Below are 27695 nucleotides of genomic sequence, written 5' to 3' on the forward strand. Positions count from 1 at the left end.
GAAGGGCTTGTATAAAAGTGGTGACACATTAAAATCACTAATTTGCATTCATTGAATAGCTTGTTTTCAGTTTTTTGTTTTAATATTTATGTATTTTTATTTATATATGAGTGTTTGTTTCTCTACATTTATGGCTGTGCACCACATGTATGCCTGTGTACCACATCTGTGCGTGAGAGCTCACAACTGCCTGTACCTCCAATTCCAGGGAGTCTAATACTGTCTTCCGGCCTCTGAGGGCATTGCATGCATGCGGTACACAGGCACACATGCAGGCCAAACACACATACAAATTTTTTTTAAAAGCAGGCATGGAGGTGCAAATATCTAATGCCAGCACTTAGGCAGGAGAAGGCACCCTGGAGAGCATCGTGAGACACTAGAAATAAACAAACAAAAAGCCAGTCAGAACTATAATAAAGAAGACTGGATATAAAGGCGTGCTTTAGCCCTCTTTAGGACTTAGGGATAAACTTCCTATGTTAGGTCAGCATACACCCTTCTTCATACACACGTCACCACGGACTGCTCTCACTCCTGTGCTCCTTCTCCACGCCCTGGCCACTTCTACCTGGGCCCTAGTTTCCTAGCTAATAGGGTCGCTCAGCTAAGGAATGCCATCAGTACAGATGAGAAACCGAAAGGTAGCATGTGTCCTGACATGTCCCAGTCAGTTTCAGAACACTACCATAAGAGAGCACTATTAGAACGGAGTTCTCTAGCTCACCGTCTTCCTCTCTGGAGACAAGGACAGCCTTGACCTCACACTCCTCTGCCTCCGTCTCCCCAGGGCTGAGACCACAGGAGGGCACCAGCATACCCAGCCCTCTCCAACCTTGTTGGTTTTGTTGTATAGATACACTCTCCCAAATGCATGTTTCTCTACTGAAGCAGCCTACATGAGCCAACACATAGTATTACTTACAACAACTATCTAGGTATTCCCTAACAAAGCCAGACACTGAGAAAAAGACAGGCAATTCTGTGTAAATACGTATCTTTTGCTGGATATATCTGTGTGTACTTGAAAGGTAGAGGCCAGAGTATGTGGAGTCCGAGGCCAGCTTGGACTACACAAGACCCTGTCTCAAAAACCAAACAAACAAACAAACAAACCCCTTCCCGGTGTGGTGTACACAGCACAGAAGGCAAGAAGACACTTCAAACTGCAGGTCAACCAAGATACAGTAAGTTTCAGAGTGGCCTTCACCGCAGACTGAGGCCTCAAGATAAATAAAGGAGCTGCCCCCCCCCCACACTTCTCTACAAGGGCCATCCAGCACAAGTAGAAATTAGGAGCATACTATACCTCAGCCATTTCTGGGGACTTTATCTCCTTGATCTTGAAGAAATAGCCCAGGGTGAGGAAAGCGATGGCCATGGCGCTGACACTGATCATGAAAACCACCAGGGGCGGCCGGCTGCTGACGTGCAGCTTCAGGTTCTCCAGGGGATTAATGCAGAGCATGCTTCTCACCAGCTGCTACCTGCAGGGAAGCCAGCAGGTGAGTGGTGGCCTGTCCGTCCGGGGAGCTCTAGCACTCCCGTCAACTCATCCACTGTGAGACAAAAAGCTGAGAAAACATCCACTCATTGAGTTCATTTAAAGGACTAGAAGGAGCCAGGTGTGGTGGTGCACACCCATGACCCCAGGAGACGGGAGACCAGGAGTCAAAGCTCATCCTCAGCTACAGACAAAGCCAGCCTGACATACATGAGATGCAGTCAAATAAATAAATAAGGAAGGGAGTGAGGGAGAGAGGAAGAGAGAGAGAGAGGAAGAGAGAGAGAGAGAGAAGGTGGAGGGGAAGGGTAGAACTGCTCGCTCAGTTGGTAAAGTGCCTGGCTAGCACACACGATTCTTTGGGTCCCGTGACCAGCACTGGACAAAACAGGCATGGTGGCACACATCCAAGGCCAGTACTTGAGAGATAGAGGCAAAAAGATCATGAGTTCAAGTTTATTCTTGGCCATGCATGACCAGCCTCCCTCACACATACAGTACATTTCAGTTCATACAAATATGAGACTTCTACCTACTGATCTGCCTTGTAAGGGCTAAGCAGGTGCTCCGCCCCTGAGCTACACCCCCACACACACTCACACAAGCCCTCATTTCTCTTGGTCCTGGACACTCTGCACATACCTTACATTCTCACCAAGCTGTTGGTGACCTCTCTCGGGTGTCATGCAGATAACTACACTGTTTGAGAACAAGAGAATTAGCAGTACTTCTTTCGAATCCTTGTATCTTTTTCTTTTCTTACTCCTTCAATGAAATATCAGCAGCCTCAATTGAGAAAAATGTCCCCATTACATTGGCCAGTGAGCAAACCTGGGGTACATTTTCTTGACTGATAAAATGTGGGAGGGCACAGCTCACTATGGGCTGTGCACCCCTGGGTTGGTGGCCCTGGGTGTGCTAAGAAGCCAGAGCAAACTATGAAGAGCAATCCAGTAAACAACACTCCTCCATGCCTCTGCCTCAGCTCCTGCCTCCAGGCTCCTGCCCTGTTTGAGTTCCTTTGAGATGAACAGCAATTGGGAAATGTAAGCTAAATAAAGCCTTTTGTTCCCAAGTCACTTTTTTTTGGGCTGGGGGGGGGGGGTTTAAGACAGGGTCTCTCTGTGTAGCCTTGGCTGTCCTGGACATGCTTTATAGACCAGGCTGGCCTCCAACTCACAGTGATCCGCCTCTCGAGTGCTAGGATTAAAGGCATGCACCACCATGCCCAGCCCCAAGTTACTTTTGATCATGGTATTTCATCACAGCAACAGAAACTCTAATGACAACAGAAGACCTCTTAAGTGTAAGGAAGTGCTTATTCTTTCTTAGAAATTTCCCACAGTTTCACTATAATGTTATTTCTTTTTCTGTATTCCAAGCTAGCCTTGAATGCCGAGCTTCCCTCCCAAGTGTTCCGACTACACACACATGCTACCATGCCTGGCATTTTCCCCCTTGGTTCTGGGGATTTAGCGCAAGGCCTCTTGTTTGCCAGTAATCTATTGAATTCAGCCAAATACTACATTTCAATGAATATCTTATCTGCAATGTCTAGCCAATCAATTTTTGCCTTTTAATCTTTTAACATAAATAATCTGATGAATCTTTTTCATGCTGACTGCACTGTTTAATTTTGGTATGATGGAGGATCGAAGAGTCTGTCTTGGTGTTTGGGGGAAGAACACAGAGTCTCACAAAGGCTAAACAACAGTACTATACCCCAGCTCCTGATCAGGACTTTTGAAAACTACTCTGGTAATATATGTGCTACTTTACTCTGTTTTTCTATGTATTCAGAAACAAGAAAGAAAAGCTTCCCGCTGGGCATGGTGGCTCACACCCATAACCCCAGCACTTGGGAGGCAGAGGCAGGCAGAGAAAGAGAGAGACAGACAGACAGACAGACAGATCAGTTTGTTTGTTTGTTTGTTTGTTTGAATTCTTGAAACAATTCCTGTGTAGCCTGGATGCCTGAAACATTAGGCTGGCTCCAGGCTCTCAAAAATCCACCTGCCTTGCCAAGCAGTGGTAACACATGTCAGTTTGAGGCCAGCCTGGTCTACAGAACAAGTTCCAGGACAGCCAAGGCTACACAGAGAAACCCTGTCTCAAAAAACCAAAGCAACCCACCTGCCTCTGCCTCCTAAGTACCTGTATTAAAGGCCTGTGCTACCAGAAATAAGATGCATTTCAACTTCTTAGAAATTTAATCAACTTTGGCCAGAAAAACCATGAGTCTGCCAAGTATTTGTTTTCTATTTTGAGGAAGCTATCTTAAGCTACTTTAACCGTTCTAAATACCTGCGTGTCTGTTTTTTCATTTCTAGTGAGCCAAACTTGAGAAAATGTGTTATTTTTAAGAAATTATCCATTTTATATTGATTTTTAAATTTCACGTATAGCATTATTTTGATTTCAACTGTTTACCTACTTGTAGTTTACGATTTTTATTTATGTATATCTTTGTATGTTTGTGTGAATATGTCACATGTATGCAGGTAACTGTGGAGGCCAAAAAAGGGCATCAGATCCCCTAAAGCTGAAGTTCTGGGTGGTTGTCAGCTTGCTCACTGGGTGCTGAGACCTGCAGTCCAGTCCTCTGCAAGAACACAAGCACGCTGAACCACTGAGGCATCTCTCCAGGCCTATACTGCAGTTTTGTTGTTGTTTTGTAAGCAGGCGGGACTAGAACTGGCTAGGTAGCCAAGGAGGACTCTGTGCTTCTGGTCCTTCTGCTGGTACGACAGCTGTGTGCCACCACACCTCATCCACATAGCGCTGGGGACTGAACCAGGGCAGCTCAAGGGAAATGCCCTCTGAAACTTTCCAGCTGTCTGCTAGTCCCAGCCTGTAAGCCACTCAAGGGCAGGGAGCAATATTACCTGTCTCTGCCTCAAAACACCTAGACATCAAATGGACGATGAGAAGCAGGGACGGATGGGAGCGGCTGACCAACCAGCACTGTTACAGGAGCAGGAAGTTCTAGTGCTCTGTTCTACAGTAAAAGCACCCGTGGGCAACACATAGTCAAGGACTTGAACTGACTCTTCTGCTAGGAGTACGAGTGCAACTCCAAACCTGTCATTAAAGGGATTTTGAACAAAGCTATAGACTCCAAATATTTCACAAAACTCAAAACTCCACTCTACCACTCACCAGCATTTTCAAATAGGAAAATGAGAGGCGATATTAATATCCTTATCAGCAGAGAGGTGCAAGAAGGTTTCTGGGCTAGGCATGGTGGCACATACTTTAATCTCAGCACTCAGGAGGCAGAGGCAGGCCAATCTCTGAGTTTGAGGCCAGCCAGGGCTACATAGTAAGACTTGCCTTTAAAAAGAAATTCTGGCCGGGCGTGGTGGCGCACGCCTTTAATCCCAGCACTCGGGAGGCAGAGGCAGGAGGATCGCTGTGAGTTCGAGGCCAACATGGTCTACAAAGTGAGTCTAGGACAGCCAAGGCTACACAGAGAAACCCTGTCTCGAAAAACCAAAAAAAAAATAATAATAATAAATAAATTTCTGTAACCTTGCAATACTTAAGCCTTACTTTTAAATGCAAGCCAGGTTATAATGGCACACACCTTTAATCCTAGCACTCAGGAGGCAGAGGCAAGCAGATCTCTATAAGTTCAAGACCAGCCTGGTCTACAGACCTAGTTCCAAGATGGCCAGGGCTACCCTGTCTCAAAAAAAGAAAGAAAGAAAAGTAAAAACTCATTGCCTCCTGTGTGGGGAAGGAAAAGGAGAGCAGGCACTCTGGCTAGCCTCTCCCCTCAGTTCATCCAGCCAGAGAAGGTAGAGAGAAACCTAGGCTGGGAAATGGCTTCTGAGAAGGACTGAGGGGAGGGACACCAGGCAAGGCCAAAAGGTGACTCCACAAGCGCAGCAGAAAACACGAGCACAGGTCGTGCTACATTACCACTGACACCAAAACCAAGCCAAACTGCAGACTGCTTGGGCAAAAGGCAAGTCACAGTCCGGAAGGCAGCTCCGACAATCCTCAAGTTCTAGGACCACAAGTCATTTGAAAGGACCCGGGACAGCTATGGGACACTAACAGAATTCACTGCAGCACACCCCTGCCGCTGCAACTCTAACATCCTAACCGGCGCTAAAGCACAAAGGCTTAACTACTGAGCTCCCAGCCCTACAATAGCAAAATATAGAAGCAAAAAAGGGTTGTTGAGATCACTCAGGGGGTCAAGGTGCTTGCTATGCAGGCCTAGTGGCCCGAGTTTGATCTCTGAAACCCACAAAAGGTGGGAGGAGAGAACTGACCCCACAAAGTTGTCTCTTGACCTCCATATGCACACCATGATGTACATATGTACACATATACAAACTAGAGAATGTGACCAAAATCCCAAGGAGAAATGTTATTAAAGACATCAATAACAACGTAAGAAACTCTCTTTCAGAAGAGAAATGGTGGCAGAAGCAAATTATAACAGGCTAAGGAGAAAATAAGTAAATATATGCCTTGCACTGGGTACCAATAACTGCTTAGCATATATTGGATGTGTATTTTAATCTCTCCAGCACTACTAGCTGAGTATTTGTATCTGTATCCCTATCTTACAGAAACAGAAACCTGGTCGAAACACGTTAGGTAACATATAAGGATACAAGCGGACATGTAAGTGGCAGAGGTGGATTCTCATTCACTGCACTACCTACCGCACAATACCAGGGCCAGTAAGAGGGATTCAAGCCAATTCATTCCACATGCCACAGACACACATGCCGCAGACACACCACCATTTCCACATGCCACGGACACACATGCCACAGACACACCACCATTTCCACATGCCACGGACACACATGCCACAGACACCACCATTTCCACATGCCACAGACACACATGCCACAGACACACCACCATTTCCACATGCCACGGACACACATGCCACAGACACACCACCATTTCCACATGCCACAGACACACCACCATTTCCACATGCCACAGACACACCACCATTTCCACATGCCACAGACACACCACCATTTCCACATGCCACAGACACACCACCATTTTCACATGCCACAGACACATCACCATTTCCACATGCCACAGACACATCACCATTTCCACATGCCACAGACACACCACCATTTCCACATGCCACAGACACATCACCATTTCCACATGCCACAGACACACCACCATTTCCACATGCCACAGACACACCACCATTTTCACATGCCACAGACACACCACCATTTTCACATGCCACAGACACACCACCATTTCCACATGCCACAGACACACCACCATTTTCACATGCCACAGACACACCACCATTTCCACATGCCGCAGACACACCACCATTTCCACATGCCGCAGACACACCATTTTCACATGCCGCAGACACACCAACTACATCATCCTAGACACTTTAATAAACACAATTAAGATCAAGTTTTGTGAATATGGAAAGAAGGCTCAGCTGATCATCCAGGGGGCAAGGGTTAGGATCCCAGCAACCCCAGTGACAGCTCACAAGGGTCTAGGATTATAGGCATATGCCACCAGGTCTGGCCTATATTTGGAATTCTACAGACTTTCTATACTGACAAAAACCATCCTGTAGGCCCATGATCCCTGCACTGTGCTCTACTGCCTCCCTGCCCCCATCAGGACCACTAGACAAGAAAGGGAAGAAGGGTCAAAAGGAAGCACGGCATCAGAAGATGGTGCGCTCCTGAGAATGTTTAGACAAAGGACAGCAGCCTGCGGCAGTTCCAGAACTGTGATGTAGCTTTAGTTTATTTCCGTAATGTTAAACCCCACACCTGGACCCAGACAGAGAACTGGAGCGGCATACCTTACGGTATGTGGAAATCATTCCTTGATCTGTCATATTAACCTATGAAAACAAGTAAGAATCCACCCATGTCTAAGTATTTACCAGCCTTGCCACACAGGCAACCACTATTCTGATTTTGACCAGGGCCTGGGGCTATACACCTAGCTCCCCAACACTTATATGAGGCTGAGGCAGGAGGATCACAACAACTCCAGGCTACACAGAGAGTGAGAGGCTAGGCTGAACTACACGGTGAGGCTATCTCAAAACATTCTATTTTTGTCAGGCTTACCCAGCACTGTGGTGCACACCTGCCATGCCTGCACCAGGAGAGGTCTGGGACCAGGTCAGCTTCAGCTACAGATAAGTCTGGATTATCCAGGGTTGCATGAGACCCCCAGCTCCAGTTTCCAGAAGATTCAAACCAAAACAATACCGTTATTACACTGCCAAGCCTCGGCACTGCAGCACACACCTGAACTAGGCTGAAACCGGAAGATCAGTGGTTGAGGGGTGAACCTTGCCTACATAGCCAAGTCCTAGCCAGCCGGGGCCGACCCTGTTTCGGACACACATAAGACTACGACGCACAGAATTCCACTACTCCGTTTTGGGTTGGTGTAGATGGGTGGCTCCCTCTCACCTTCTCCACGCGGAGAGCTATCACCACCACCCAAAGTCAAAAAAGTAAACTTGCGCGCGCGCGCGCACACACACATACACACACACACACACACATACACACACACACATCACTCACACAAATGGAGGTTGGAGAGATGGCTGGGGGGAGGGGGGGGTTGAGAACACTTGCTATTCCAGGGGACCAGAGTTAGGTCCTCAGCGTCCGCATCACCGCACAATGGCCTGTTACTCTAGTTCTAGTGTTACAACGCCCTCTTCCGGATTCTGTGGGTATCTGTCACTCACGTGCACAAACAAGACACAAACACATCGATCTTAAAAATCTTTCAAAACTGACCGTCTACCCCGACCCCTCCCAAAACTACAAAGGACGCTAGCATTTCCACCCAGCCGTATCCGGACGACATAATAATAATTAATAATAATAATAATAATAATAATAATAATAATAATAATAATAATAATAATAATAATAATAATAATAATAATAATAAATTAAAAAAAAAAAGCAGCCCTGGCTCCTGGCTCGGGATTCCGCAGGCCTCAGGCCTCCGGAGGATGGAGCAGGCCGGGGCCAGCTTAAAGATGGAGGTTGAGCGGAGCTGAGGTGACCGAGGAGCCTGGGTACCGTCCCGGCCTGCACAGCCGCGAGCTCCGGGTCGGACCCCGCACGCCCGCGATCCCGACCCTGTCCCCTCAACTCACCGCCCCACAGACCGGCGGCTCCGCGGACTCCCGCGGCCTGGCCCTGTTCACTGGCGGCGGCGCGCGGCGGGCCCCGGGCTGCCCCGCACCATCCTCCCCGCCGCTCCGGAGACGGCGAGCGGCTTCCTCGGGGCCGAGACGACCCGAAGACTGGCCAGAGCGCGCCGACGCGACGCCGGCTCCGCGCGCTGCGAACGCCGGGCTTTCCGGGTGAAGGCAGAAGACCACGTCACCACTAACGCCGCCGTGACCCCTGACCCCGCGCGCGACGGCAGCGCGGCAGGGACAGAATTGCTCGCGGAGGCGGGGGGGGGGGGCGGGGGGGTTGCGGAGGAGGGGGGCGTGTCTTCGTTTGGCTAATAGATGAAGGTTAAGGGGATGTGGCGCTGCGTGAAATGTTATCACTCGCGTTCGCGGATTGCGGTGAGCTTGTTTGGCTTCGTCCAGGAGTGCATCAGTATGTCTTGGTGTGTATGGTGGGAGATAGTAAGGAGGGCACGATTTTCGTTTATTTTTGTTGGAGTTTTTTGTTTTGTTTTGTTTTGTTTTGTTTTGAGACCGGGTCTTGTGGGTGGCAACCTGGCTTGTACTCGCTATGGAGCCCAATTTAGGGTCCAGCTACGTTGCCTGGCCTGCCTTCAAGCAATTATTAGAAAAGAACAAATCTCAAAACTAGGTGTAGTAGCGTACAACTATACCCCCAGCGCCTGGAGGCTGAGCAAGTGGGTTTTTAAATAAAATTAAAAAAAAAAAAATCAGTGTTGCACGAAGAAACACAAACAAAATGAAAGTAACCCCACAAGGCAATTCATTTTTGTAAATAAGAGTGTACTATGACCCAAACCAAGCTAGCAAGCGCACCAAAGAGGCTGGTCCGAGCTCTCAGCCTGCTGCTCCAGCCGTCATGCCTGCCAGGCTCCCCAGCCATCACGGGCTCTAACCCTCAGGAACTGTAAACCAAAATAAACTCTTTCTACCACACTGCCTTGGCCATGGTGTTTTAGCACAGCAATGGAAAGGTAAATACAACCCTCCTCTCTGTAGACCACATTAATATAGGCCTCTATATATGGATATTGAAAATCTGGAAGATCAGTTATATGTACCAACTTGTCCAGCCTTTTCTTTTTGTTTTGTTTTGTTTTTTTAAGACAATGTCGCTGGGCAGTGGTAGCGCCTGCCTTTGATCCCAGCACTAACAGGATGTAGAGGCAGGTAGATATCTGAGTTCCAGGCCAGCCTGTTTTATAGAGTGAGGTCAGCTAGGGCTAAACAGAGAAACCCTGTCTTGGGGGGGGGGGGAAGATAAGGTCTTGTTAGGCATCCCTGGCTGGTTTAAAACTCACTATGTAACCTTTGCTGGTCTCAAACTCACAAAGATCCACAGGCCTCTGCCTCCCAAGTGCTGGGATGAAAGGTGTGGGCCACTGCCACCTGCCTTCTTTGTTAACACCATGAGATAAGGGAACAGTAACAAAAAGATTTGCCATCTGTTGTGGGAATATTCTCCTTGGGTGAAGACTACACAGTGTTTATCCCATTTTCCTAAGGTCCCAGTGACAAACCAAAGCTCAATTTTACCCCTTTACCCTGGGGAGGTAAAGTATGGGTGAGGGGTGACTGACAGAAGTGGGGGTGACAACCGATCCCCAAAGCAGCCCTGGAAAGTCCTCACTCCGAACGGACAATGGCTAGTCCATAGATGCCTAAGTGGAACCGTACTTCCTATTTCCCCAGCCCCTCGAGGTCACATGTAAGCAGGGCAAATATTATCAGTGTACATACTGTTAAACTACAGGGGCTCTGTTACTTCCCAGGTGAAGCGTTATAGAAAACAGAAGACCAAGATCTGTGTCTGCGCACGTCTGTCTGTGTGTGCACACTGCAGTGTGGGCGCTCTCCTCGTACCATCCAGAGAGTGAGCGACCACTGCTGTGCTTTTGGTTGTGAGTGAGTGCAAGGAGCAGATAGAAAATGGCAGAAACGCACAGTAAAACGTCATCAAATTCATGTTTGTGCCGTCACACAGAGCTCAGCTAAGGAAGCTTAAAGCTAAAGCGCTGGAGTAATTACTGAGAGCTACATTTTTAAGCAGAGGGTCTCCTGTATCCTTTCCATGGGCTGACTGTCAACACTATTATTTTTTTTTCTTTAATACTTATAATCTAGCTAATGTTGTGGTGGTTTGAATAAGAACGGCCCCCATAGGCCCCATATGTTTGGATGCTGTAAGCACAACCCCTATTAAATACTTTCTTTTATAAGTTGCCCTGGTCAGGTGTCCCTTCGCAGCAATAGAAGAGTAACTAAGACATATATAGAACACACACATACACACACACACACACACACAAAAGCTAAAAAAAAAAAATGGGATGACATCAGCCTATTCTTTTTCTGTAGCCTGTCTATGTCACTGTCACTAGAAACTAAACACAAAAGCAAGGGTACCCAGGATGCAAGGAAACCAGGAGAGGGGGGGAAGATAACAAGCATAGAACAAAATAAGTCTTAAGCAGATGAATAGTCTTTGGGGGGGGGACTAGGGGGGTTTCTCTGTGTAGCCCTGGATGTCCTAGACTCGCTTTGTAGACCAGGCTGGCCTCGAACTCACAGAGACCCACCTGCCTCTGCCTCCCAAGTGCTTGGAATTAAAGGCGTGCGCCACCATGCCAGGCTAAGAGCAGGAAATATTCTATCTCAAAGAAAAGCAGGGTTGGTGACAGTGAAGCAAAGGAACAGCCATTAAGACCCAGGCAACAGCGCAAGCATGGCAGCTCATGTGAGACTCTCTAGAGATCCAGAGTGTCTCCAGGGCAAGTGTACACAGAGACACCACAGTCATCAGACCATGTTTATGAGGAAATCCAATGTTTCTCTTGATTATTATCAGGGAGAACAAAGACTAGGAAGTACGGGAAGAAAACCGTATGGGAACAAGCCTGTACATCTTAACAAACAGATCGCCTATCCCTAGAGTGTCAGGGGTCAGAGCGCTCTTCCGCACGGAGTGAGTGTCCTTCACGGAGGAGGCTGCATAACATATTAGCAGAAAAGCCTTAAGACACAGCACATTCCAATTTCCTCGAGCTGGAAAGCCTGTTGTACGGGCTGTTTCCTTCTGTCCTGAATGTGCCAAGGGTCAGGGTGCTTAGATGCAGACTGTGTTTCTTTCTGGACAAGGCTGCTGGCAAAACCTAGGACAGGGGTTTTTTCTTTCTTTCTTTCTTTTTTCTTTCTTTTCTTTTTGGTTATTTGAGACAGGGTTTCTCTGTGTAGCCCTGGCCGTCCTGGACTCACTTTGTAGACCAGGCTGGCCTGGAACTCATAGATCCGCCTGCTGGGATTAAAGACGAGTGCCACCACCACCACCCAGCCAGGACGGAGTTTCTTACATGCAATAGCCAATCCAAGGGTCCACCTAATGGAGGTTCTTTGCACTCTAAATTCAAATGCTTTTTGGCTATCGCACACTGATTCCCTCTCTGGGTGGTGTCTTATGTTGGGTACTTTTTGCAAACAAACAAGTTGGTACCATCCCCCCCACCAAAACTTCCAGAAAGCTATCCGAAGTCTCCCAGGACACCTGTGGAGCTATGACTGGGGACCCTGCATTCACTTCAAGCCAGTGTCGTGTTTCACCCTTATCCAGCCTCCAGCGTGACCCAGCCACCAAAGAGTACTTTGCCATCATGCATTTCTTACCTTGGTGTGAGCAGGCAATTTTCTTGGATACCTTGATATTTTCTGATTTGCATGCCTTTACTCCCAGCACTCTTTTTTTTTTTTTTTTTTTTTTTTTAGTTTTTTTGAGACAGGGTTTCTCTGCATAGCCTTGCCTGTCCTGGACTCACTTTGTAGACCAGGCTGGCCTTGAACTAACAGCAATCCACCTGCCTCTGCCTCCCTAGTGCTGGGATTAAAGGCGTGCACCACCACCGCCCGGCTAACTCCCAGCACTCTTGAGCCAAAGGCAAGCAGATCTCTGTGAGTTCAAGACTAGCCTGGCTTCACCATGTAGTGAGTTGCAGGACAGCCAGGGCTGTGTAGAAAAAGTCCCTGTGTCAGGGCCAGTGGCACACGCCTGTAATCCCAGCACTCAGGGAGGCAGAGGCAGGCACATCTCTGTGAGTTTGAGGCCAACCTGGTTTACACAGTGCATCCAGGACAGCCAGGGCTACTAAAACAAAAACAAAAACAAAGAAACTGTCTCAAAAACACCTAACAAACCAACCAACCAATCAAAAACAAGATAGTTTATGAAATACTGGCCTTTGATGGGGGGTGGAGGGGACACCTCACAATTCTTCCATTATACATTTTTTCTTTAAATTCAGCCAGCAAATGCAGACTAAATTTTATGAACAGTAAGTTATGACAAATGACTGGAACTATTTAGTGACAGCGGTCTCAGTGAGCTTCTGGAAGAGGGCCCTAAGACCAAGAATTAATTGCTCCATCTCTCTTTAGCATGGCTTAAGGTAAGCCTGCCTTCTGAGGGATGGTCCTTTAGCAAGGCAATTGACCAGTCCCATATGGAATGTTAGGTCCACTGAGGCCAGAGACTCTGTTCTCTGGACCAGAAGTTTCCTCTTAACAAGCCTTACCTGCTACTGAAAACTTCCTCCTCTGAAGAGCTAACCTGTTACGAGTAACCAAGCAACTGCCATCTTTGAGCATTTGGCTATGCCCTGCCTTGCAAAACAGCATCCCAGATGGGCTTGTTGAGAGTTTACACCCTACTCTAACACACATGCTCGCATACACACAAAGCACTCACATACATGTCTGCACCAGAAAAGACCAGAGCTGGCAACACCCAACATTTCTGGGACTTGACTTAACTAAAAGCAACCAGGGAAGAAAAGAAATACATGTACAAGGGCTGGAGTGATGGTTCAGTGGTTAAGAGCACTGCCTGCTCTTCCAAAGGATCCAGGTTCAATTCCCAGCACCCACATGGCAGCTCACAACTGTTTGTAACTCCAAGACCTGACACCCCTACACTAACACATGCACATAAATTAAAATTAAATAAAATATTTTAAAAAAAAGACATGTACAAAAAGCATGGGCCGTGGGCACTCTGATGGGGTGGTCCCAATTTCAGCAATAACTCAGGACCACAGCGCCTTTATTAGGTACAGGGACAGAAGGAGGCATTAGCTAGTCTCAGGTGTCTATAGTCAGTCTTGGGCTGTAAGCATCTGGGAAGATGAAGCTACTGTTGCTATAGCCTTTTGCACACTCTAACCAATCCTTCATAGCATTCACATTTGCACATACTGTCCACATTCACACTCGGACCAGAGGAAGGCTCTGCCATCCCTCTGAGCCTCACCCCAGGGGAAAGGCTTTGCCAAATTCCCATGGGTCTGAGGCACCGGTCCTTGATACAGCCATGCCCACGTGCACACTCAGGACCTCATGGCTATATACACATTCACTCGGGGCTTCTTCAGTTCCCCACATGTTGGGGTGTTGGGTGAGGGCTTCATCTATGTGGTTATGGGAGCCCTCATCCCTTCTGGGCAAGGCTTTCCAGGTGTGCCCACACCCTGTTAGTGGCCCCTCATCTATGGTCTGTAAGGAAGCCCAATGAATTCATTGGCAACACTGGACTTTGGTAGAATTCTGCCTTGGCTTGTCATTAAGACCTTAGAGACAGATAGAGCTTTACCTCTCCTCCCGGAAAGAAGTTTTAACAACATAATCCTAGAAACATTTAAGAACCAGATCAGAGGACTGGAGAGATGGCTCAGCGGTTATAAGAGCACTGGCTGCTCTTCCAGAAGTCCTGAGTTCAGTTCCCAGCAACCACATAGTAGCTCACAACTATCTGTAATGGAATCTGAATTCCTCTTCTGGTGTGCATGAAGACAGAGTACTCATATACATAAAATAGATAAATAACCCTTAAAAAAAAAGAACCAGATCACAGAGTCCTCAAACACTCTTGGCATCTCTGACCCCTGGTAAGGCTGCTTCTGCCAAGGGCCAAGGCTGCTTCTGGCTTTTAGTTAAGGGAGAAATTGGTTACTTTTCTTCTTCGGGATCATGTTGTCTTAAACTGCCTAGTCAAATCCTACCTCCTGTTTTTATTTTCACTCCCTCGCCCTTCTGAAGAGGTCATCCCAACTGTTATTATGGAGTTGGGGCAGTGAACATCCAGGCTTCTTCTAGGTCAGTAGGGGCATTAGATGAGACAGTTAAGGTACCTCTCCAGTGGGCCTAGTAGGGCCCCAAAACTGCTCTAGTAGTTGTAGTCATATGGAAGCCAGCAGGTGAGAGGAAAGGTAGCTGGCTGGAAAGAAATGTGAGGCGGAAATACCACCAATGTGAAATGTCCACACGGGTTGATTGATGTGTGTGAGCATTTGCTACCTGGTTGATGCAGACATTTGAAGAGACCATGGAGCCTCTTGGTGACGGGGGTGGAAGCAGGTCACTAGGAGACAGCTGTGGGGTTTTATAGGTCAGCACTTCCAGATGCTGCTTCCTGGTCTGCCACCATGTAAGGAGCGTCGTTATATGTCCATGTTGCCAGGACAGACTGAGACCGTCTGAAACTGTCTTTCCCTCCCACAAACTGTTATGTTGGGTCTTCTGTCATAGCAACGTAAAACTAACACCAGGCTTCGATGGCTGTTTTCAAACCTCCCGACCCACCTTTATCAAATGAGTAATTATATGTACGCTTATGGTAATTAACCAAACGTCACCCTATTTGGAAGAAGGATGGATCATGAAACTTTATTGATATGGACATCTTCCCCAACACTTGACTCCAATCACGTTCACAGTACATAAATACCACACTTTTCTGAACAGAAAACAGAGCCTCTTGGCCACTGTCCTGACGCTGACTTCAGACAAATAACAACCCTTTACCTGAGGCAGGAGACCATTATCTGAAGCACTGGGCCAACAACATATCCACAGAAACGCAGGGCGCAACCTACAGCAAACTCCCAAATATGCTTTTGTGAGGGGCTGATGGGTACTTCTTATTTTAGGGTTGGTTGGTTGTTTGTTTGAGACAGGCTTTCTCTTGTCCTGGCTGTCCTGGGCTCACTTTGTAGACCAGGCTGTCCTCGAACTCACAGAGATCCGCCTGCCTCTGCCTCCTGAGTGCTGGGATTAAAGGCGTGAGCCACCACACCCGACTCTTAGTTTTTTGATACAAGGTGTTCTGGAGCCTCGGCCGGCCATGAACTCCTAATGTAACTGAGGCTGACTGTGAACTATTTTTCTGTATGCTTATACAGTGCTGGGAATCAAACTGACCTTGAACTCTTGATCCTTCTGCCCCTCCCCTGCCAGCTTTGGGATGATTATTCTATTCAACAATGTGTGTCCAGGAAAATTTAAAGACTTATGTGGACCTGGATTAGCACCTAGATTGTAGAGAAAACAAAGAAAAGGAAGGTGTGCTAGCTGCTGGAATTACCTGGGCCCCTGCTATTGGGAAAGAAGATCCCGATGGGTTGTATTGTGTGCGTGGAAGCCAGACATTTACCCTGCATTAGTGCCTCTGGGCAAATGCTACCCACCTTGTTTTTTGAAGCCAGACAATATCTCCCGCTGGCCTGAAACTGTCCAGGGAGACCAGGCTGGCTGGCCAGTGAGCCCAGGGACCCTTCCGTCTCCACCTCCTCAGAGCTGAGATTACAAGGACGCACCTCCATCGCAGGATGTTAGCATAGATAGATCCTGTGGATTAATCAGAGGGTCTCATGCTTGCCAAGCTAGCATCTCACCTACTGAGCCATCTCCTCAGCCCCTTCGCTGGCATCTGACTGTAATTCACTGCCTTCTGGGTAACCTTGGGGACAGCTGATTCAGCTGTTCACTGTCTTTAGTGACAGTTGATGTGTCAAGTTCTGTATATTTAATATCAGCCTAAGTAAAGCACTCAAGTTTGATATCTCACGCTGGAGAGATGGCTCAACAGTTAACAGTGCATACTGTTCTTGCAGAGAACCTGAGTTTGAGTCTCAGCAGCTACATCAGGTGGCTCCTACCAACTGCCTCCAACTCTAGGTCCAGGGGATCTGATGCCCTCTTCTGGCCTCCACAAGCACCTGTACACACATGCGCTGCACACACAAGGACATACGTATAATTAAAAACAAAATAAATATTTTTAAATTATATACTTGGCCTAGTTTTATTCCAAAATTATTATACTACATATTTTTTGGTAAACATTTAGGAAATTATGTTGAGAAAGGAAGAGAGCCTTTCTCAGCTACTTGAATGTCATGATATTGTTCAAGAATTGTGTCCTGAGGAACTCCTAATTTCACAAGGGTGCTGCTACCCATGTAGGAGAGTCATCCATCCACGGTATAATCTGGTTATAAGAAGTTGCACAGGGTCAGAGGAGGTTCTCCACTGCAGGGCCTCCCTGAGGGAGGCGGCATCAAGTAGCATTACACTATATAATCAACGCAACAGTCTTTGGTTATAGCATGTTAACTAGTAGGATCATAACCCCCTTGCTGACAAGAGACCAGTGATTGTTAGCAGAGGCTAGCTCTGTCCCGCAGGAGACATTTGATAAATGTCCAGACACAAGTTTATTTGTTCTTCTTTCTTTCTTTGAGGCAGGATCTCTACAAGCCAAGCTAGCCTCAAACTCACTATGTGCATAAGGATGACGTGAACTCCTGATGCTCCCGCCTCCACCTCCTGAGTACCAGGATTATATGCATGGGTCACTACACACGAATGACAACCATTTCCCTACAAGCACTGCGGGGGCGGGGCGCTGCTGGCATCTACTGGATACAGAAAGCAGAAATGCTACTCAGTGTCCCACAATGGACAGGGCAGTCTTGCCATCACAACTAAATCTCAGGCCACCAGTGTCAGTTCTGAGGTTGAAAGTTCTAAGAGAGGTTTACATAACCCATTGATTCCACCCAGGTGTTTGTATCACAGAATTTGGTAATGATTTGTCTGAGCTGTGGTAGTGCACACCCATCAATCCCAACAGGCTGAGGTAGAAGGATGAGAAGTTTGAGGCCAGCTTGGGTTACATAGCAACAGACTGCCTCAAACAACCAAGGATAAAAAACCAAAACAAATCGAAAAAGCAACAACCCCCACAACCGGTGAGGAAGTTTATTGGATGAATAAGAGAAAGGATGCTACAAGCACAGTTCAAAGTCAACCGTACTAACTAGCAACTCTGTGTGCTTATGTGTGTGTAGAGGTGCCCAGGCACATATGTGGGCATGTGAAGGACAGAGGTCAACCTTGGGGGTCATTTCTCAAGAGCCATTTGTCTTGTTTGTTTAATCTCTCACTGGGACCTGGAAGCCAATGGTGAGGTGAGGCAGAGCTTGCTACTCAGCCAGCCCCAGGAGCCTGCCTGTCTCTGCCACCCAGCAGTGCCTGTAGCCATGGCCTGTCACCATGGTGAGGTTTTGACATGGGTGCTGGACACTGAATGCAGGTCCTCATGCTAGTGTGGAAAGGACTTTACAGACTACGCCACCTTCCCAATCCCAGAACAATACTTATGTGACCTAAAAGTTGGTGTCACAACTTCATAACAAGTACCTGAAAGGACCTCGGGGTTAGGGCAGTTAGCGCTAACATAATGTTAAAGGTGAAGCCCAATTATTTTAGTGGAACAAACCAAAGAAAATGGTGCTAAAGACAAACATTCAATATATTTCATTTTTACCTAAAAAGAAAAAGATCAGCACATGAAATACCATGCACGCAGACACCCTCCCTCCCTCAGCCCTATTGTTTTTTTTTACATATTTACAATTTTACATATTTACTTATTAACATTATCTTCTATCTTTACAATTACAAAATTATTTCACACTGGAAGTGTGGGAACATAGAATTCATTTCAACATAGACTTTGTAGCATCTGCTTTATCCTTTAAAAGGCAGGATTTGCTCAAAACCAGCAACAGTGTCAACCACAGAGGAAGCCCACGAGAAAATCAGGGAGGACATAAAAGATCCACAGGAATTCACACAAACCTACTTCACCAACTCAAATAAATAGTTCATTATTATTTACTAAACTTCCCCTGCTAGAAAAAAAGAAAAAAGAAAAAAGAAAACAAAAAACCAATCCCTAAAACTGTACCTTAAAAATACTTTGAAATTTTAAGCAGTTAATTCATACTCCAGACCTGAACGCAGCAGCTCCCTGAATTGGCCCCACGTAACTATGGCGCTGAGCAGGACATCACCCTGCGTACACCTGAGGCTGCAGAGGGGGCGGGAGCTTGTCATTCTCCACATTTTCAGAGTCGATGGCTGCTAATGGTGGGTTTGGGGGCTTAATCTCAAGTGGGTACTTCTCAACAATGTCTTGAACTTCCTTGGCAATTCCATCCGTCCAGTCTATTAAGTCTTTTTCAAGTTTCTTGGCTTCATTTATGATCCTTTCCTGCCGTTCGTTCAGCTGAGACAGGAGGTCCAAGTTCTTATACATTTGCTGCACACCTAAGCAGGCCTCCGGGGACCAACTCTCAGACTCCTGCTTCCGAGGGGACGTCTGGCCAGACATGTATCGGTCAAAATCCTCCTGACTTAAATTCAAAGACTGAGCATCTAGTTTCTCGATGAAAGCCACAGCACAGCACTGCAGAGGAAAGAGAGCAGCGTGGTAGTCAGGGCCGAAAGGCTGCAGGTAGACTCCCTTTTTCTTCATTAGCTAGTTAATTTACGTATTCATCATTCATTCATTTATGATAGGGTTTCTCTGTGTAGCCTTGGCTGCCCTAGCCTCAATTTGTAGACCAGCCTAGCCTCAAACTCAGTGATCCTCCTGCCTCTGCCTACCAGACTGCTGGGATTAAATGCGTGCGCAACCATGCCCAGGTTACAGGGAGATTCTTGTCTTTCCCCATTCCCAGTACTGGGGTCTGAGCCCAGAACCTTGTGCATGCTAGACAAGTGTTCTGCCACAAGCTATGTCCCAGCCCTTTCTTGTGTCTTTGAGACAACTGGTAGCCCAGGCTAGCCCTAAACCACGCAGCCAAGAATGATCTTGAGTTCCTGATGTTCTAGGTCCTCGTACCTCTGCTTCCAGAGTCCTGAAATTACAGGCATGGACACCAAGCCTGGCTTGCTGTCTTTTTAAGCCAGGGACTCGCTATGTAGCCAAAGCTTTTGATCTACCCGCCTCATCCTCTCCGTTGCTGGCATGCACTAACATGCCCAGTTTTCTGGAAACTAGATTTTCTCTTTGTTTCAGAATTTGGTCCAGTGGTTTCACAGCTCCACTTCGTCCTTGTCTCTCAGTGGACTCTGCCCTCTGCTCTGCAGTCTGTCTTCTCTGTCATCTCTCCCAGCTGTCTCTTTAGTCCCAGCTGCCCCTACCTATGAGCATTCATAGGTCTGTTACCTGCCTTGAACTCACCCTAGTTCAACTTACTTACTACATGTGAAACATTTATTCAAAACTCTGACAGCTTCCACATCTAGTGAACGTCCCTTTCCCAATATCCCCCACTCGTGTCGGTGGCAATGCTGAAGGCAGCAGCACTGGAACCAGCTGGTCCCTCCTTGCTGCGGATCACATGGGCTGTAGTGATGCTGATGGCAAACAAGTGGCAGGAGCCGGGCAGCATGCTCTCCTCAGACCTCAGCTCCTCAAAGAGCCGATGGTCTGCTTTGAATGACCGTGACTCCTGGAGAAGTGCAGCGAGGTAGACTGTGCCTAGACCTCCACTCTGAGAGGCATGCATCCTCAGGGGCCCTAGGCTGTCACAGACCCGAAACTAACCTGTCACGTCCCTCAGGTAAGTCCCCTCCCAGGTCTTCCCTGCCTTCGGGAGTCACATCTTACCAGATTGGTGAAGTAGTAGCCATCCTCGCCTGTCATGAGTCGGCTGGGGTTGCAGAAGCGAGTGATGTACTGGATGTTGGACTGCAGGCGAGGGGGGTTGCCCTTCAGGACGATGTAGATGAGGGTGGGCAGGAAGTCGTCGGCGGAGGCTGGCTCATTCTTGGTGATCTTGATGGCGTTGAAGATGTGCTTGCTGCATCTTGTGATGCAGGCTAACTTGTCCCGAGGTACCCGCTTTGAGTCCATCTCAATGATGTCTGTGTAGAAGAGGGACAGTGCCACCGCAAGGCAGTTACCACACGAGAAGCAACTGGACAGGCAGGTGCTGCACACCTGGCATCCCAGCATAGGATGCTAAAGCAGAGCTATAGCATGAGACCATCTTAAACAGGGGGAGGGCAGCGAGGGACTAAGTATTTTTAATCCTTTAGGATTCAGAGGTGTCCCCACTACACACTCCTCCAGCAGTTAACTTAGTATGGGAGGAACTCAGATCCTCAAAGCAGTAAAGACAAGTTCATACGTACAGAGTACTAGCATGAACCAGGCATGCCAGCCGTAGACCATCCATCTCCAATGTGGGTCAACAAGCGTCAGAGGTGCTGCCTGACTATCCAAGATCGTGGAGAGCAGAAGGCACAATGGGAAAGAAGCCCATGGGCAAGTTGCCTGAGCCCAATGGAAGAGGTAGCAAGGCTTTAAAAAGTGTTTCACTGTTTCTTTTTGCTTGCTTTTTTTGTTTTTATTTTTTGCAACTGAGGCTTTTATTTACAGCCTAGGCTGGCCCCAAATTCCCTATGTAGCAAGGATGACCCTGACCTCCCAAGGGCTGGGATGGCAGGTGTGCACCACCACACCCAGATAACTAATGCAGTACTGGAGGGAACAGAAGGCTTAGTCAGCTGAGCCCATCACTCGCCTCTCCTAATATACCTCTAAAGTCAGGCTGGAAAGTCTTCGCTGTGCACATGCTTCTTAGGGATGTGACTACTGACAAGCCCTTTCTTAGACATAAAAGCCAATAGTAGTCACTGTCATTTCTAGCTGTATTTGACCTTAGTTGAGCTAAGTGATCAAATAATGACAAGCAAGATGGGTTGGTATGTAAGAGTACTTGCCACACCAGACAGCCTGAGTCTGAGCCCTGTGGCACACAGTGTGGGAGGAGAGCACCGACTCCCACAAGTGTCCTTTGTCCTCACACTCAACATCTAGTATGTGGCCCCGATAGATAGATAGATAGATAGATAGATAGATACATAGATAGATACATAGATAGATACATAGAAAGAATACATAAATAAAGAAATGTTACTTAAAAATATATCAAAAGCATAGGTCTGAAGAGATGGCTCAGCTCCCAACATTTTCATGGCAGCCCACAACTGTCTGTAACCTCAGTCACACAGATATACATGCAGGCAAAACACCAATGCACATAAAATAAAAATAACTGGGCGTGGTGGTGCACACCTTTAATCCTAGCATTCAGGAGGCAGAGGCAGGTGGATCACTGTGAGTTCAAGGCCAGCCTGGTTTACAAAGTGAGACCGGAACAGCCAGGGTGACACAGAGAAACCCTGTCTCAAACAAACAAACAAACAAACAAGCAAACAAACAAGAACAAAAAATAAAAATAAATAAGTCATTTTTTTTTTTAAATATCAAAAGCAGGGGCTGGAGCAATGGCCCGACAGTTAAGAACTCTAGATGTTCTTCCAAAGGATGCAGGTTTAATTCCCAGTACCCACATGACAGCTCAGAGCTGTCTGTAACTCCAGGATCTGACACCCTCCATAGATATAATGCCAGCAAAACGCCAATGCACATAAAGTAAATATATAATTTTATAAATATGTCAAAAGTAGTTCAGGTAAAAAAGAGAAAACTTAGCGGGGCAGTGGTGGCGCACACTTTTAATCCCAGCACCCAGGAGGCAGAGGCAGGCAGATCTCTATGAGTTTGAGGCCAGACTGGTCTACAAAGCAAGTTCCAGGACAGCTAGGACTACACAAAGAAGGCCTGTCTCAGAAAAAAAAATTAAAAAATTTTTTTCATTGAGATGTAATAAGAATAAATTAATAAAAGAAAAGAAAAGAAAAAGAAAAAAATTTAAATGAGGGAGAGGGAGAGACAGAGAGAGAGAACTTAATCACAAAACAAGAAGGGGAAAAGGAGTTTACTTGCTATAGTGTGTAGCCCCCAGCACTCAGGCAAGCAGAGGCAGAGGCAGACAGCTCTGAGTTTGAAGTCAGCCTGGTCTTCCATAGCAAGTTCCGAGCTAAACAGGGTTACATAATGAGATCCTGTCTTAAATGAATGAACAAAAGAAAGGAGGAGAGAAGGGAGGAGGGAAGGGAGGAGGGAAGGGAGGAGGGAAGGGAGGAGGGAAGGGAGGGTAGCTGTTAAGGGCTTTGCTATGGGTCGTATTGCAGCAGCATGTTAACCTATGGAGACCATCAGATGTAAAGCTCTCAGCCCCACTGACCTGTGATCGCTTTCACCACCATGTCAGACACTTCAGGGATTTCCTCATTGACAGGGACACAGAGCATCTGAGGTGTCACCCAGTGCAGAGCCCTGCAGAGAGAGGGGTGGTCAGGAAGAGGTCAAGAACAGAAGGTAGACAGGAGCTTCCTTCAATCAAAGGAAAACAGGGGTACCACTGCCTTACTAGGCAGCCCCTAGTTCAAGCACAGGACTCTTGACCATGCAAGGAGCTTAGCTGACACTAGGAAATAAAGCCCTACAATGCCACTCGGCTTCTGTACCTATCACAACAGAGGACAGAACCTCTTAACTCAAAGGAGACTCTGCTGTGAAGACTGACAATCTGCTATTTGCTGTCCTCATAGTCCACAGCTGGTCCTGCACTGTTACACCCTGCCTTCCATGTTGAAGATACGCGAGAGCCTCTGAGGATGAGGACGTATGTTCCCACAAGCTGAGGTACGCCCTGGCTCACCCTGGCCTGATGCTGGCCTCTGCTCTGAGTTTCTATCAGCATGGTTAACGCTCTCAACCTACCACTCAATCTAACATCATCTAAGTTCCAGGCCCTGGCCTTGGACTCTGTTGTGAATCTGCCCTGTGTCATTTCTGGTGCCGCAGCTCCATGTACTAGACTTCATTTGGGGTTCCCCAGGGAAGGACACAGGGGCCTCCAGACTATTCTTATGAGTCAGACTTGGAGCTGTTCTCACACTTGGGTGAGGTGATGGCTAATCTTTTGATGTAGAATCCCCTAGAGGACACCTCTGGCCTCACCACTGAAGGCAGTTAGAGCACATTAACTAGGGAGATAAGATCTACCCTAAATTCCAGTGGCCCCACTCACAGGATAGGGACTCAATAATAAAGGTGGGCACACCTGTGATCCAGCATGTGACAAGGAGATCAAGGCTAACCACAACTACATGAAACTCTTGTCTCAAAAGACAAAGGAAAGAGGCTGGAGAGATGATGGGTCAGAGCTTAAGAGCACCATCTTTTTGTTTGTTTGTTTTTCCCAGACAGGGTTTCTTTGTGTAGCTTTAGCTATCCTGGACTTGCTCTATAGACCAGGTTGGCCTGGAACTCACAAAGATCTGCCTGCCTCTACCTCCCTGTGTGCTGGAATTACAGGCGTGTTGCCACCATGCCTGGCTACAATCTATTCTTGTAGAGGACCTGAGTCCAGTTCCCAGCACCCACATGGAGGCTCAAAACCATCTATAACTCCAGATCCAAGGGACCCAATGCCTCTTCTGACCTCCATGGGCCCCTGTGTGCACATGGAACTGTTACAGCTAATTGTATCTGTTCGGCCTAGGATGGCAATAACTGACACAAAGAGACTGAAACGCAATTCAAAGCTGCAAGCACTACACTGGGCAGAATCTAAACTGCTACTACTCTAACAATGAACTAAAATAAACTACTCTAATACTCACAACCTACACATATCCCAAGCACTTGCCAGTCTGATCCTCCTGGGGTGGCTTCTCTCCTCCAACTCTGCCCCCATCAACTGTCAAGTCTCCTATTTGTATCACAGCATCATTTAAAAGAGCGTTTGACAAATGCCCAAAACTTTGCATTGTTGTGCCTTTCATCTTTATGGAGCACATAACATACACTCAGGCACATACATGTACACATGAAGTAAGTTTGTAAAGGATAAAGAGAGAAGAGGAGGTTTCCTGATCCAGGGAGTCACAGGGAGCCCCAGCTACATGTCCCTGCCACAGCCCTGCAGTCCCCAGCATGATGAGCTATATGCCCTCCTAAACACCAACCCAAAATAATTCAGTTGTTTCTGTCAAGTATTTTGCCTCAACAGTGAAGAAGTAACTGATACAGGTGACATGTTACTAAGTGTCCCACTGCCACTGAATTCAGGGTCTGAGTTCACTGTGCTGATTCCCTAAGAAAGGGTCAGCAATCACCACCTGTTCAGCATAGCAAACATGTGCCTGCTGGGATGCCTGGGGAATGCACCCAGCAGGGCAGGAAGGAGGAAAGAGGACATCCATTGCCCGAAAGGGACAGTCACAGTTGCCCGCCTGACAACACAAGGAAATAAGAAATCAAGTTCTCGGGTGCCTTGAAACGTGATCTAGAATGATCTCACATACCCAACACGGGTCCTATCTCCAGTCAACTGTGGTCAGACAGAAAAGCAGGCTACCGTGAGCCTGGCTGAGACGCCCACGGAAGCGCACACATACTACTGCCCACACGCTATCATTCCGTTCTAGATAAAGGTAAGGGGGGCACGGCAACCACCTGATCCTCTTTTGAATGGCGAGATCTTTCTTCTCATCATCAGTAGTCTCTGGGCAGAACACGAATTTATAGAGACGGGTCATGATGTACTTCTCGATCTGATCCATTATCTTCTCCACTTTCTCTGGAGGCACTGGAGTACACAGACGGGCAGGCGCTCAAGGGGAGGGTTTCAGATCAAGGCTTTCTACAGTATGTCCCACACAGCATATATTATGATTATGATTATTATTAAATTTTCTGTAAACATACCCAGTAAAGAAACTACAAACATCACATTAAAACTTCACATTTAGGCCTGGCATGGTGGTGCTCGCCTTTAATCCCAGCACTTGGGAGGCAGAGGCAGGTGGATCTCATGAGTTCGAGGCTAGCCTGGTCTACAGAGAGTTCCAGGATAGCTAGAGCTGTTACACAGGAAAACTCTGTCTCAAAAAACAAAAACAAAAAACATAACAAACAAACAAAAAGAACTTCACATCTATTTGGCTGGGGATGTGGCCCAATTAGTAGAGTGCTTGCTGAGTGCACATATATACCCTAGGGCTGTATATACCAGGCATGGTGGTTTACAACTTTTAAACTACATCTTACAGAATTCCAGCTATCTGCTAAGCTGTTTCACTGGAACCTAACAGGTGTATGCCCTGCCAAGTGGGAAGACTTCCTTGTGGGTCTCTCTCTATATATTGCTACACTGGCAAAACACTTGGCGTTCCCAAGGCTGCCAAGTGTGCAAATCTCCACTCTTCTGGGGTTTCCCAAAAAGCTCCCATGTTCTCTCTGAAGCATACACATGGACATCATGCATACGCAAAACACATCCTACAGTATAGTGTCAACAGAAGGCCAGTCCCGGAGAATCTCTACAAACCCAAAGCTCAAAGTCAGTGGGTCTCAATTGTTTTCTGCCTCCAATTCTCTTAGGATTATGTCATCATAAACAATGACTGGCCAAAATGGTAGATCCAAGGTGGGGAATTCACATAGAAACCTTCCTGATCTTCCTCACTTTACCCATAATATAGTTATTACATCACTCAAAATACTACCTGACTTCCCTGGTCAGACATAGAGGGGCATTCAAGGGCGTTGTTAGGTATGGGGCAGCTGCCAATGTCAGTTCAGTACTTTGGCAAGATGGCATGGGCACCAGCCAGGCCAATAACAGGCGGTGAGCACAGCTAATGAGCTACGACCAGCTGCCCGTAACAGCTGGCTGACAACACAGTACCTTTCCCACGAGTCTGCATTCTTTCAGCCACATTCTGGTAAAAGTCCTGAGTACATTCTGACTGTTCCTCAATGCTTAAATCCTGGAATCAACAAACAAGAGACAGGTAAATAGCTGAAAAATTTGAGAACACTAAATTTAAACAAGTTTCTAAAACACACCCCTTGCATTGAGTGGATTCTAAAAGCATTTACAATTTACACATATTCTACAAGATAAAAAACCTACTCCTCATGCTCATTACATTTCACTGCATGTACATATAATCTGTACACACTCCATTTATTTCATTTACATTATCATCAGCATCACTGTTACCATTGTTAATTTTTCATGACAGGGTCTTGCTGTGTAGACCGGTCTACAGAGCAAGTTCCAGGACTGCCAGAACTACACAGAGAAACGCTGTCCTTAAAAAAACAAAAAACAAAGAGAAATCCTGCCTTGAAAAACAAACGCTTCACTTGCTCTCTAGTAACTACAAATTCATGGGTATAGTGGTGCGTCTATACAAGGTGGGGCACCTAGCACGTGGTCCTAGACTGTCACTGTGCTGTAGCAGGAACACTCAAGCTCCTCTCCACTTGTAATTTTAAAATAAACCGTTAACTGTCAACAACCATAGTTTTGCTACTGTGCTTAAGAACATCAGAGAGGCTGGAGAGACAGCTCAGACGCTAAGAACGCCTGCAGCTCTTCCAGAGGACAAGATTAAGCTCTAGCAGCCACACCAAGTGACTCACAACAGCTTGCAGGGACAGCTCCTGTGTTCCCATACCCTCTGCTGACCTCTTTGGGAACCTACGCGCGCGCGCGCGCACGCGCACACACACACACACACACACACACACACACACACACACACACACACACTTTTTTAAAAACCTAAATTTAAAAGAAGAACCTGGGAGGTTTAAGCTATCTAAGTACACCCTAGTGCCTGGCCTCCTTTCCTCACCCTTCTGCCTCGCTGCCCAACACTTTGGAGACACTGTTCTGCACTCTACTCCAACGTTGACTTTTTCAGCTTCTGCATGTGAGACCACACTGCTTCTAATTTTAAAACTATGTCTGTGCTACTTCCTCTCAGCTTCCTCAAGAGTTAAAGCCTGTTGTGAGGAGTCTGTTCCAGACACATCTTCTGGTTTCTAACAGTGACCAGATAGGGCAAACTCCTATCAGGTTTAGAATAGTG

General features: G+C 47.0%; 2 protein-coding genes across 8 annotated transcripts in view; both read right to left on the bottom strand.

Annotated features, from left to right (window-relative positions):
- TMEM248 (transmembrane protein 248) overlaps positions 1-27695 on the bottom strand; it is a 128496-nt gene that overhangs the window by 9420 nt on the left and 91381 nt on the right. Inside the window, exons 1-2 of one of the 3 annotated variants that reach the window (XM_084762572.1) lie at positions 8666-8908; positions 1310-1483 (exon numbers count right to left, since the gene is read on the bottom strand). In XM_084762572.1, the coding sequence (XP_084618698.1) occupies positions 1310-1468 (159 nt within the window). In that variant the 5' untranslated portion in view covers positions 1469-1483; positions 8666-8908. Of the gene's footprint in view, positions 1-1309; positions 1488-8665; positions 8909-27695 lie in introns of those variants that run through there. The other 2 variants (XM_084762571.1, XM_084762573.1) reach the window with 2 other exon arrangements.
- Positions 17764-27695, bottom strand: part of RABGEF1 (RAB guanine nucleotide exchange factor 1) — a 44146-nt gene continuing 34214 nt past the window's right edge. For all 5 annotated transcript variants that reach the window (XM_084762558.1, XM_084762561.1, XM_084762557.1 and 2 more), the window contains exons 5-9: positions 26501-26582; positions 25267-25399; positions 22988-23079; positions 20500-20756; positions 17764-19290 (exon numbers count right to left, since the gene is read on the bottom strand). In XM_084762558.1, the coding sequence (XP_084618684.1) occupies positions 18892-19290; positions 20500-20756; positions 22988-23079; positions 25267-25399; positions 26501-26582 (963 nt within the window). In that variant the 3' untranslated portion in view covers positions 17764-18891. The remainder of the gene's footprint in view (positions 19291-20499; positions 20757-22987; positions 23080-25266; positions 25400-26500; positions 26583-27695) is intronic.

Source organism: Acomys minous, assembly GCF_964271855.1.
Source record: "Acomys minous genome assembly, chromosome: 16".
Taxonomy (NCBI): Eukaryota; Metazoa; Chordata; class Mammalia; order Rodentia; family Muridae; genus Acomys; species Acomys minous.